Source organism: Rattus norvegicus, chromosome 8 (genome assembly GCF_021556685.1).
Source record: "Rattus norvegicus strain SHRSP/BbbUtx chromosome 8, alternate assembly SHRSP_T2T, whole genome shotgun sequence".
Classification (NCBI taxonomy): Eukaryota; Metazoa; Chordata; class Mammalia; order Rodentia; family Muridae; genus Rattus; species Rattus norvegicus.
In genome coordinates, this window is record NC_141541.1 from 125,570,983 (window position 1) to 125,584,741 (window position 13,759).

Sequence of the window (13,759 nt, forward strand, 5' to 3'; positions counted from 1 at the left end):
CAGTACTCTTGATATCAAGATTTCCCAGGGCTTCCTTATCCAGGCTAAGTATCAGAGTTGTACTTCCTGCATCATAATCTCCAGAAAACACTGACCCGACTGAGTATCCCTTATAAGGAATGTTGCGACTAGTGTTTCTGATCTGGTATTTTCACTTTTTGAATATCTATAAAGACACCACTGGGGGCTGGGGATTTAGCTCAGTGGTAGAGCGCTTACCTAGGAAGCACAAGGCCCTGGGTTCGGTCCCCAGCTCCGGAAAAAAAGAACCAAAAAAAAAAAAAAAAAAAAGACACCACTGGCTGAGTGCTCATAAATTGTGTGTCTCATTTCTTGGAAAACGTCAGATTTCATATTTCCAGATTAGGGGTGCTCAATGTGTATAAAGATTACTTCTAGTTTCAGTGAAGTTTGCTACAAAGCACCTGTGACAGTGTTTCGTGGGCCACCTTGTAAACGGCTGTTATTCAAGGAAGCCAGCTGTCATTGCGAACACATTTTGCAGACTTCTATAAAGACTGTGCTGATTTATTCAGTCCAACCATCTGGAGTACAAATATGAGGTTGTCTTCCGCAACTGCACTGACCGCAGGTTCAACACTTGACCAACTGCTCTAAGCCTGCCCTTCCTAACAGCCTACCCAGCCCCACATCCCAAACAGATCAGCAGCCTACATCAATTCCTTGCACTAAATGCCTTCATATACACATACATGTAGATATATAAATATATATCTCCTACTGAAGCTTTCTCTGATAGAGCCAACATATACCGCTTAGCAAGGCTTTGATGTGAGTGAGAGAGAGACAGACAGGCAGACAGACACAAAGAATTTTAAGTATATATTCATTTTCTAAGGTCTTAATTACTGTGGTCAGCTGAAGTTTAAGTGTTAATTCTCAAGGACACCATCCATCTCAACCAAGATTACAGAGTAAATATGCAAAGCATTTCTCCTGATCCCTTTTCTCTTGCCCACACCTACAACTGCACCCAAATTTCCACTGTCTTTGTCAATGAAAACAAACATTTTTTTATGTATCAAGGTGTGGATAGTTTTTACCTTTGTAGGCTACTATCTCTGTTCCATTTGTGTGTTTATATATTTTAACAACATTTTAAAATGTCACTAACCATTCCTGCCTTGCAACACTTACTAAGTAAGGCTCGTGGGACAGTTTCTTAAACTCTATATACTAGGCTATTTATTTAGGTTTATCTTTCTTTCCCTTACTTTTGCTAGATTCTGTCATAGGAATATGGTAAAAGCAAACAGAGATCTTTGAGAAGAAAATAGAAATACAGATGGACATTAAAGGACAGACTTAAAGGACCCTATCAGAGCAGTAAAACCTGAAGGGACTAAAGAAAAATAATGACAATTCAAAGATGCTCCTTGTTCTCTAACTCCAAGTAAAACAATGTGACCACACATGGGGACAAAAATTAAAAAAAAAAAAAAAAAAGAAAGAAAAACCAGAAAGGAGAACTCTGTTGTTGGACAGGCTGAATGTGAAGTGTTTGTAACACACCTTGTCAGTGTCAATGTATATGTGAAACTAGGATTTTTTTTCTCCGTACACCCCTTGTCTTTGTGTGTATAGTATAAATCATAGTCATCAATAATTAACACTGTGACTGTTGAACAGAGTCAAATAATGAGTCCTGATCTACTTTATGAAATCAGTTTTAAAGTTTCACCTTTTTCTTTCACCTAAATAGTCTTACTAAATACCTTATTTATTACATACCCTGGTGAATCCATCCTTTCCTTTCTAAATCCTACAATGGTTTTAGGCAACTAAGAAACTATTTTTTCTGGATCAGTTCTTTGACAAGAGACATAACTGTGGATACTGAACCATTTTTCCATGAATAAACTGTAGCAGAAACCCATCTTTGTTAGGAATCCTGGTTCTCATATTCCTATCAAACACATTCGTTTTGCCTGGGTGACAAAAATCCCTGCCCATCATTCTTCTAAAGATTCCCAGGGCAAAGATGCGATTCTAGAACTGCATGATATCACTTCAAGGTTTCCAACTCAGAAAATAATGCCGCTGCCACACGGGCTCTCTCCACAAATGCAGCCCTCACCCTCATCAAGAAGCTGTTTTCACAGCAGATGGAGACCACTACAGAGATACAGGGCCAATGCAGACAACACGTGATCATGGACTGTACAACTCCAATGGGTGTATCTAAATCAAACCCCACACAGAAGCCTCAGGGAGCACAAGGAAGACGTAGAAGAGTTATAAGAGCCAGAGGCCTGGGCACCTGCTACAAACACTTTCTTCAAGACAGGACAGGAATGTTGCTCCTGTGAACTCTCAACAACATGGCTGATGGCACAAGACCTGTAAAGACCACACAGGCTGATATATAAACAGAGGGAAATTTCACAAAGCCCTACTCCTAGATGAAGCCAATGGCTGCTGAGAGAGGAAGAGTCCACTTTTTCCAGGGATGAGTCCCCTAACTGAGTACACAACTGTCAGTGGTGAGCCCTGACACACCCATATAGTCAAAACTAACTGGATTCAGTAGGGTTTTTATAGGTTATAGCATGTGTGTGTGTGTGTGTGTGTGTGTGTGTGTAAAAATAATCATCATAGAAGGGACTGTAAATTCTAAAGTGATGTGAGGGACACTAGAGTTGGAGAAAGGAAACAAAGGGTAAAGCAATGATGTAAATACAGTATAGCCATTAATGAAATTCTCGAAAAACTAATTTTAAGCTAAAAAATTTAAGATAGCTTTAAACATAAAATTCTAAGATTTTCTCATTTGATAGTATATAAACCATGACAATTATTAACTATAATTTTGCATATAGTACAAAACTATCCTCAATACTACAAATACTATAAAAAATTAGAAACTTATACCTCCTAGAGTGAATATTGCATGCCTATCTTATGCATTTGTATAAGAGCCTGCAGAAACTATCAAATTTATAGTGTGCTACAATGTAGCCATATAAACTTATACTAAGACAAGAATCAGGGTAACAGCACTGGGGAAATTTCCAAAGCTCCAACTTCTCAGCGTTCTATCATCACCTGAGAGTCAATTTTCACCTTTCCCAATGGCTGCATTTGTTAGCTCAGGCTTCGTTTGGGGCTCATGTATTCTGCAATGTGGCAGTGCTAAATTATAAGGCTACTGAGAGCAGCAGCTGCTGTGAATCCACAAGACAGCAGTGAAATAGAGCTTAATGCTGTGGGCTTTCCTAGGAAAGAGTATGGCACATAAAGGCCAGGCCTACCTTTCCAGGAATAAATACGTTCTAAGTTAACCAGGTGAGCTCTTTAGAAGATTTTATTTACTTTTATTTCATGTGTTTGAGTGTTTTACCTGTAAGTGTGTGTGTGTGTGTGTGTGTGTGTGTGTGTGTGTGTCTGTGGTGTGTGTGGGGGGGTGTGTGGGGTGTGTGTGTGTGTGTGTGTGTGTGGGTTGTGTGTGGGGTGTGTGTGGTGTGTGTGTGGTGTGTGTCTGTGGGATGTGTGTGTGGGATGTGTGTGTGTGTGTGGGTTGTGTGTGTGTGTGTGTGTGTGTGTGTGTGTGTGTACAACATATGCATCATGGCTGATGTACACAAAGGCCAGAAGAGGGCATTAGATTCTCTAAAACTGTGAACCACTACATGAGTGCTGGAAACAGCCTAGATCCTCTTCCTTTCAAGCCACACTTGAGCTGACAGCAAGCACAAGGAGAGCTTAACAGGAGAGAATTTTCTCCTCAATAAAATTCTTGCTTGCCTTGAGCAGCAAGATCACCTGGGGCTACAGTCTTCCTAGCAGCCCTCTCTGTATTGTATTCCATTTTGCAGATGGTGAAGGGCAGGCTCACATGGGAGAAACCCACAAAGTTGGCAGTATCAAGATCATGGAATCCAGTCCCCAGTCTTCATGACAGCAGCACGCACAGGGAGCAGGGCCTACTTAAGGATCTGGCAAGTGAGGTTATATAAGTGCCTGTGGTAACCAAGACGTCTGCAAACAACCTTTAGACAGCAAGGTTTCTGAAGCATCTTGGGAGCAGGCAAAATTGAAAACATCAAAGTTCTATGCTTGCTTTTTCTTTTCTTTTTTTAAATCAGAAAGTCAAATAGAATTCTGATTCCTACAGAAGAGCATTTTTTAAAGTAAAAAAACAGCAAGAGAAGCAATTTGTCAATTAGAGGAAATAGCAAAATTTCAAAGAGAGGAAACATTAAAAGTCAGGTTAGCAACAAATTAGTATAATCCACAAGAGCTTCTACAAAGTACATGGATTACAGCAGTGTGGTAGCTGTGTTTATTTCTGCTTGGCTTCTGGGTCCCATCTCCCACAGTAACACACACAGATGACCATCTCTGTGGGCTTCCATACTGCTGCCCACCGCCTCACCCACAAGAACTGTATGTTCCCAGGAGCACCTACTTCTCCACCTCAGATTCTGCAGACTGGCAGCAGGGAAGCTTCTTCAGGCTTCCAGCACTGCTTCAACAAATGTGAGGTTACAATGGATTCATAGCTCAGCAGGGCACTGCCTTATACAATGAGACCTAATAGAGCTGATGCAGACTGTGCTGCAGTGCAACCCTCAGGAAACCGTGATCCTTAAAGGCATTCACAAGCTACATCTACAACAGAACCAAAGACCACCCCTGCTCAAGTATAATTTCCCATTATTTCCAATAGAGAGGACATCAAGCCGTAGGGAACAGAGGTAAAGGCTTGGTAAAGGATTTAAAAACTGCCTGTGGCCTGTTTTACAGTATTCTGCCCAAATGACTTGCCTTTTCTCACAAACACATCTGGGAAACTGTAGACAATCCCCAACTCTGAATGCTTCTCAGTGTCTCTGCCCACGTCGCCACTGCTTCTTTTTGTAATTTTGCATTTTTTCCTAAGATTTCTGTAAAAAGCATGTATGACACTGTAGTGGGGCAGGGAATTCCTGAGAGGCTCTGGGCTCATGTCACAAGTCCAGCTTCCGCTTGGATGATCAAATCACATCGTTTCCTGGTGTGGCGTTCAGAGTCAGGCTCCAATATAACTGGACCACAATAAACTTTTTCCCTTTTTGTGGTGGAAGATGAGGCACATACCATTCCACAGAAAATCATCTGCTTCCGATATCCAATCCACCTCAGCTTAAATGGCTAAGATGCACCTTAAGAGCTGAAACTTGCCAAAATGATATTAAACCTAACTCATTATACGAAGTCTGAAGCAAACTTTCAATGTTTCAAAACATATCCTGAACAATGGTAATAGTACCAAGAAAAAAGGACTAAAGCTGACATGGTGGGTAACTGCTCTGACTCCTTGAAGGTAATCTCACAGGATCAAGTTTTTCTTTCTTTCTTTAATATGGAAATCTTCACAAATGGTTGAGTTATCCTTGCACATGGGCCATGCCAATCCCTGTGTACTTCTGGTTGGCATGTGGGCGGCCGAGGACCACTAAGGGGCTGTCTTCGAGGTGCCAGTGCTAGCAGTCAGGCCCCAGTGCTTGACCCATCCATCTCCTCGCCCTCTGCTCACATTCTCAACTGTCAGGAATTTCCAAGTCCCACCAACATGCCAATTTCAACTTAACTCTGAGCCATCATTCCGCCATTCTGAGTTATATGATCCTACTTTTAAATGTTTACACAGTATGTTTGCAGGTGGCAGGAAGGGAGTGTGTCAGTTTTATAGTGATGAAGTCCAATGTCACCATCGGCTGGATCGGCTTTAAAAGATACAGAGCCCTTCCCTTCTACCACAGGAAATCTATACAGCAACTATCAGCGAGGCGGAAGATTCTTACCAAGATCAAGATCAGCTGGCATCTTGGATTGCCCAACCTCCAGAAAGAGAAGAAGACAGATCATGTCTATTGTTCAAGCCTCCTACCTAGTCTGGGAGTCACCTGGGCTATGGTATTTGCTATGGTAGGGTGAGCCGACTAAGGAAGATTTTGGTATTCTAGATTCTTACACTGGCTGTACCTAAAAACCACCATAGAAGGCAGGTTTTTTCTGATTCTTGGGCTCCATCCACACAGTTATTCCAGAAGTGGAGAGGTATTAAAGGCTCCCCAAATGGACCTAAAGTGAAGCTGATTACCAGGAAGGCATGAGTTATGTTTACTGAGGCCAGAGACTCTCTAGTTGTTTGTTTTTTTTTTTTTTAAACTACTGTCTAACTCACTGGATAGCATACAGCAAATGTGCGATGAAACCTCTTAAATACTGTATGAGAAAGCTTCAAAATTCGATAGTTATGAATATGTACTCTGTTAATAAATACTATACCTCTTACCACATCAGAGGCTATATACAAAGTAAGACAGATAAACTTCCTTATTTGGCAGCACAAACATTTGAAAGTCTATTTCTCAATTAACTGTGCTTATCTTGATCTGTGAAAACTCCCAGTAATAATTCATTATTATAAGCAAATAAATAAATAAATAAATAAATAACTCACAAAACCGGTTCTTTGCAAACTTTCCCAGCAATCTTATTCTTTTAATGTAATGATCTAATACAGCCCTTTGGGCTAGAAATTTGTGTATTAATGTTCTTATCTGAGTACAGTTTCATTAGGTTCACGTATATATTAAGTACTGCCTCGTAGTCTCATCTTCTGACATCTATAAACATATATTTCCACAAGTACACCATTAAATAATGGTACTAATTTAGTTTAATGAAAAACAGCCAGGGTTTTGTTCTGAACTGTCTGTGCTGAGTCTGGGGCCCCTAGCAATCCATGTGGAACATTCAGAATCACACACATCCGAGGCTTGCAGACACGGTAGTGAATATCCAGTCTACCTTCTCCTCCTCCCTCTCATCCTGAAACCTCCTACCATGCTACCTACAGCTGATGGCCCCTGAAATCAGAAGTCAGTCCTACATCTTCCCAACTTGGTGGAGAGTCTATGACCCGCACAACACAGGTGCCTTCTTGGTTGGCCGTCTCCTGCTCTCTCGACCTCTGCAGACATACATGGAAAACCCTACTGTTCACTACCCAGGTAAACCTTCCTGCTTTCCACATCAAGTTTTCCTCTATCTCCAATTATTTTAGACACATCACATCTACAGATTTCATATTATTATCTCAAAAAAAAAAAAAAAAGCTGGACTTAGAGTGAGAGAAACACTATACACAGTCTATATCATTTTTATATGATTCCTGAAGGATGAATTTCAATCACTTTTTTAAGATTGAAGAGGGACAACAATCAGGGAAGTTTCTCATGAAACTTTTAAAGAAATAAACAACAAAGAATGAAAAAGAATGGAAACAAAGAAAGACACTTACACCTACATGGCCGATTCTAGGTACATCTTAGGCCAATGTTACTCAAGAGTTTTTTACTACAATCCTGAAATATATTACAAAATATAGTGTACTTACATAAATACCCCTACATATCTGAATATCACTATCCAAAATAAGATTCCTGATAGTTTCAGATAAATTAGTTTCAGGATGGGGCATAGCAGAAAATGTTGGTGCATTCACCTTTACAATCCTCCCAGAGCTGTCAACGAGCAGGAAACACTCTAAGTTCTCCCTGTGGCTGTCTGCCTCCCAACTCCTATGAAAAATGATTTCTGAGTCCAGCTCCCTTGCCTCCACACCAGGACAAACTAACTGATTTTGGTGCACAGGAAATGACCTGACTGAGGCTAACCTTCCCAGAAACCACATTCCTCCATCTCCTCCATCCCTTGTTTCCCTTATACTTCCCTTTCTGAGAGAACCACATCAATAAAGCTATCTCTCATGACCTTACTATTATTCATAAATTAAAAAAGAAACAAAGCAGGGCTGCTCAAAGAAATGACAAATTCTATGAACCAGTATAGGAAAAATCTTAGATATCTTGTATAAAGAAAATAAAGAAGTGTTCAAAAAATAGGATCCTATCACCAGGATACAGAAGCTGGTGTAAAAAGACTCACAATAGTCACATTTGAACACAAAGACAATTCCATGTACAGATAAGCTGTAAACCACTGAAAATGGGTAACAAACACAGGTAGTGCATCCCTAAGAAAATGCTAGGACACTAAGGGATAGCTCTTACAAAATGTCAGCACTCACTAGTAAGTATCGGTGAAATGCTGATGGCGGAAAACCATTTTATAACCATCACAGGAAATGATAAATAATGTAAGAACCAACTGACGCTAAGTGAAGGGATTTTTAAGGAGTGGACATTTACACAGCACAGTGGTCTTCCTACAGAGCTTGCGTTAACTCCAAGAGGAAGGACGACAGCAACGACAGGGAAAGCTCTTGGTGGGTAATCAAAATCAGTACCACCACAAAAGCCAGTCCCATGCCATGTGACCCCGACATGGCATGTCACATCGCTTACGTGGTAGCAGCTAAGTATGAGTAAATTTGATCTAATCCAGACTCAGAACGACAGAAAACAAGTGAAGTTCTGTTATCATGGAACTAAAACCTTGCGTTCCTCTTCCTCTCAGGACAGAATTCAAAGTTCCTGAGGGTTTTCGGACACTCCTGTATTTACCATATTCACAAGCGAAGCCCTCAGCTGGCTTGGCTCAGGCTTCTAGCTCAAGTCTTCCTTCTGCGCACTCTGTTTATTCTGACCTCTCTATAAAGTTTTCACAGCCACCCATTCGAACACCATCAGGTTAATCCACCGGGACCCAAACAATGCATTTTCTAAGGCAAATACACTTCTAGACTAGAATATACAAACTGCACAAGCTAACTAGTTACTTTTTCACTCTGGAACACCATGGCCATTCATGTCTAAAGAGACTGTGAAATGATGATGCACACCTGTGATCCCATCTTGGTGGCTGGGGGAGGAGGATCACACAAATCTGTTAAATTTCCCATCAGTGCTATCACCTCACGTAATTAAGCACATACTGCTCAAGGGACGGGGGGGGGGGGGGGGGGGGGACTCTTCAAATATATCTAGACAGCTAACTTTCCAAAAAGTAAGTTTCCATAGGTGTAGGTGCTAGTAAGTACACACCCCAATAGGGAGCACTTAAATGAGAAAGAGAACCAGAGTAAACCTGGTCCTTCAGGGCCTGTCGCTGCAGCCTTCTCCCAGGATACACCTCAATGCCACCCACATCTTACTTTCCACCTTGGGGCTTAGCAAGGCCCAGTTTTCTCCACTTACCAGAAGGACAGCCCCAGAAAGACACAGAAAGATGGACGGACACAGACATCTTGCGAAAGGAAGGGGAAAGGAGGACCCTGCGCTGACTGACAAGGGAAGAGAAGCCTTGGCCTTGCTAAGACCTAGGCAAGAAGGAGAGGAGGTGGGCAGGAGCACTCGTGGGCGGTGTTCCCCCTGCAGCTGTCATCTGGGAACATAATAAGTTCAGAAACTTTCCACGAAATGTCAGAATAGGCAAAGGTAGAAGCAGGTGGTTTCTTGATACGTTCAGTTATTGGGTATTTTATACTTTGTTAGGGTCGGGGGCTAATAGAAATCGAAATCAATTTTTAAAGCAATAGCCCCAAAGAGGACCTGATATAAAAATAAAAGTTCTTACCTATAGCTGTAACCTATAAAACTATGTACCTACTTTCTCAAATGTTTCTGGACTAATTTTTGTATCTTACTGGTTCCTTCACTAATTAATGCGTTGAAGAAAAATTTTAACACATATCCATTTTTCGCATGAGTCATAATTTTATGTTTTTGAAAATTACATTTAACAAGCATGAATTTTAACATTTGTTTTTAATAGGTGATAGTGGGTTATATTTTTTAAAAAAATCTTTGAAAGTTTTTTTTAAAGATTTTTATTTATATGAGTACACTGTCACTGTCTTCAGACACTCCAGAAGAGGGCATCGGATCCCTCTTCTACAGATGGCTGTGAGCCACCATGTGGTTGCTGAGATTTGAACTCAGGACCTCTGGAAGAGCAGTCAGTGCTCTTAACTGCTGAGCCATCTCTCCAGCCCAAAGAATTATTTATTTTATGTATGTGAGTGATCTATCTGTATGTACACCTACAGGCCAGAAGAGGGCATCAGAACTCACGATAGATGCTTGTGAGACATGATGTGGTTGCTGGGAATTGAACTGAGGACCTCTCGAAAAACAGCCAGTGCTCTTAACCACTGAGCCATCTCTCCAGCCCAGAAGTTTTGGTCACTAAATTTGACAAGATATTTCTAAAATATACAATGTTTATAGAAAGTTTTATGAGTGTGCAAAGAACCATGCCTTGAAATAAGACATATCCTAGTATAGGAGAACGAGCTGCACTATGAACTCTTGCAAAATTATTGAGATCAAAGGTCCTACTTATGACTGAAGGCGGTAAGAATCTCCTATCAGAACAGGGACTACACACACACACACACACACACACACACACACACACACACACACACACACGGTTAGTGATAGATGAGTCAGCAGAACTGGGATCGTACAGACAGAGCAATATGTCTGAGCCGTCTAACAAGTACTTCAGTGTCAGAGGATCTAAGAGCGCAGTGCAGCTCAGGCAGGCACCAGTACAAATCCAATCCCTCTCACTACCACTTTGCTTAGTACTTTGTCCTTTCTCTAGTCTCTTCCACTTATCACAGTTGAAAACAATAAGTATAACTGTAATAATAATAATAATAATAATAATAATAATAATAAAAGATAAACCTTCAGGGAGTGTGTTATCAACTCTGTAAAAGGGAAAGTTTAAAGAAAAGTCACATGAGAATACAGATGCTGCCTACATCTCACTCTTGGGTCCAGACTTTGAGAAAAACTGAAAGGAAACAGAATTAAAACGCTAGAGCTGGAGAGATAGCTCAGTGGTTGAGAGCACTGACTGCTCTTCCAGAGGTCCTGAGTTCAATTCCCAGCAACCACATGGTGGCTCACAACCATCTGTAATGGGATCTAATGCCTTCTTCTGATGTGTCTGAAGACAGCTACAGTGTACTTATATATAATAAATAAATAAATCTTTAAAAAAAAAAGAATTAAGATGCTTTATAGTAGAATTCAAGTCCCTAAACCAACGAGGTGTTCACCTCAAGCCCACTTTGACAACCTTCTTCCTTATGGTTCTTCTCGCCACTCTGCCCTGTCAGTTCAATATTTTTTCAAGCATTTGCCACATTGAATGCCCACCATGGCCCCAGCTCCCAGCTCTTTTCATGGTAGCTTCTTCTCTTGATATTTTAAAGCAAATGGTGTTTCTCCATAAAAGCTCTTAACAAAAGTAGCTCTCTCCTCACAATCTACTTCATGTCTTTTAGTGTCTGTGAACAAACAGGGAGAGGCTACTTTAGGTGGGGGTCCTTGTTTGTCCTATATGTTACTGTTTCCTAGGTTACAGAACAATATACACCAAGAACACTGAGCCACCAACAAGTTTACCAAAAGGTACTAAAATAAAGGCATGGTTGACAGTCTGGGTTGAGAAAGGAACCAAGTGGTTCGTAACAAAACTTGGTCTTATCAGACAATAGCTATGACGCCTTGAGCACACTGCACATTCAGACGGGGTTAAGAGAACTAGAAACCCGTAGGAGCAAGTATGAACTGTTTGTTTCTTACACTTTCTCATCTGTCTAAATAAAGATCCATCCAGGCCTTTAGCTCAGTGGTTCCCAACCTGTGCATCACCATCCTTTTGGCAAACTTCTATCTCCAAAAAAATTTACATCACGATTCCTCACAGTAGCAAAATTATAGTCATGAAGTGAGGTAGCAATGAAAATAATTCTATGGTTGGGGGGGGTCACCACAACATGAGGAACTGTTAAAGGGTCTCTGCATTGGGAAGGCTGAGAACCACTGCTTTAACCTGAGTGTCCCTATCCCTATCTGTATGAGTATCATTTTCAAGGTCATGAAATACCAAAATTATATGCACTTTACCTGAACTTCCCTTACCCATGCTTCATTACTGCCTCCTACCTTCCAATCAAACTTGTCACCCTCAAATCAAGTAAGACTCTGTGTCTTACCACATGATCACTGCTCAACGATGCCGCTTCAAACTTCAGTCCAAATATTTTGCTTCAAATTGATAAGATCTGAGCGGTGTTCCGCAACTGCTTTATGCTTCAGATTATACTAATACACTTACAGACTCTGGTCAATTACGTGAGGTGCGAAGTAAGCAGGGTGCTGCAGTAGATGAACCAAGGTTGCTTTAGACGGTGCTAAGTTCTATAAGGAACTGACATTTTAATTCAAAGCTGACGGACAAAGGCGCCAGCTAGGAAAGAACTAGGAGGGGTGACTAAAAGCAGCGGCTTAACCTTTCTGAGCCTGCTTCCTACTCTGAAAATGGAGATAAAAGAACCAACCAGGCAAGTACTATTCTGGGACAACTGAATACATTGGCTTGATAATAAAATGACAAGTTATTCAAATGCTATACCTAGTTTCCATCCTATGTGAGGGCTACATGTGACCTTTCGCTTCAGATTCTTCAAAGGTTTGAAAGTCTCTAACCTATCAATACCTGGAGTTTTCCTATCCATTAAGACTAGACTCATTACCTTTCTGTCTCTGCCTTTTCACCGTTACTTAAATCAAGTAAAATACTGGAAGGGCGCTTTCTGAAAAACTTCTGAGGACCTGAACTCGACTGCAAACGTAAGTGATGGGAATCATGCAAATTAAAACGACACGGAAGATGTATTGGAGAGCCTTTCCAAGAAAATGCCTCTAGCCAGTCAGTCGTGGAGCGTTTGTTACACTGACCTACCAGGATGAACTTGGGAGAAGGCATAAAATTACCGGAAACAGAATGTCAAACTGTGCACCAGAGTGAAACTTCAGTTTTCTGGGACAACTTTGTCTACACCCGATACTGTTTAAAAGGAGCCTGTGCCCCAAAGGAGGAAAGAAAAAAAAGCAAAAACAAAAACTAGGCGGTGAAGAGACTGAAGAGATAGTGAAAGTTGACACAAGGAATCCAACGCCCCTCACCGAGCAACTAGAGCCCCAGCGAGCAGCAGATGGACGGCCTGTCACCGAGAGTGGAAACCCAGCCGCCGGGCTGAATGAGGTGCTAACTGCGGAAGCCACGCATCCTTGGAGCACCTGACCCCTGGCGCCTAGGCCCTCACAACCACGCCGACCCCAGTACCTGCGGGGTCCAGCGCCATCTCGGAGGGCGGAGAAGCAGCAAGCCACTCGCCGGCTCTGGAGCCGGGACGGGGAGGAGCCTAAGCTGGACTGCGCGCGCAGCCGCTCGCCCGCCCGCAGCTTCCCGCAGGAGAGCGGGTGCGCGACCTCGGCTGTGAGAACAGACCACACCCCCTTCCCCTGTTCCTACTTCCGGTTTGTTCTACGCCTGCGCCCGACTGCCCTCTACGGGAATCCTGCGGTAGAGTGGGCGGGTTTCTCGCGGAATGCCCAGGAGGGGGCGTGGCCACGCATGCGCCTTCAAGAGGCTGCCTCAATGTGTGCTGCCTGACTTAGCACGTGGGATTTGAGACTTGGGCCTCTTATCTCAAAGGTTCTGAATGTCCTTCTGTCCCTGTCGGGTTTCGGCCTCAGTCTTGAGTGCCAGAGGAAAAGTAATAAAAATAAAGCCCTTATTCTTGACGCGTTGTTCCCGGGAGGAAAGCCACCTGCAGGAGGAGTCCTGTCCAGGAGACGTGTTTTGTGAACACACCCTGGGCAGTCCAGTCTGGGTGATGTGATGGATCTTGACTCTCCTTGAAAGCTGTGATCTGTTGCTGACATAAGGGAAAGGAACAGTTGCCCGAAGGTAACTTTCA

General features: G+C 42.1%; 1 protein-coding gene across 5 annotated transcripts in view; it reads right to left on the reverse strand.

Annotated features, from left to right (window-relative positions):
- The window catches only part of Cmc1 (C-x(9)-C motif containing 1), a 57,753-nt gene extending 44,452 nt beyond the window's left edge, over nucleotides 1-13,301 (reverse strand). For 2 of the 5 annotated variants that reach the window (NM_001199225.1, NM_001135259.2), the window contains 1 exon segment: nucleotides 13,123-13,301. In NM_001199225.1, coding sequence (NP_001186154.1) covers nucleotides 13,123-13,141 — 19 coding nt within the window. In that variant the 5' untranslated portion in view covers nucleotides 13,142-13,301. 5 annotated transcript variants of the gene reach the window in all.
- Between the last annotated feature and the right edge of the window lie 458 nt (nucleotides 13,302-13,759).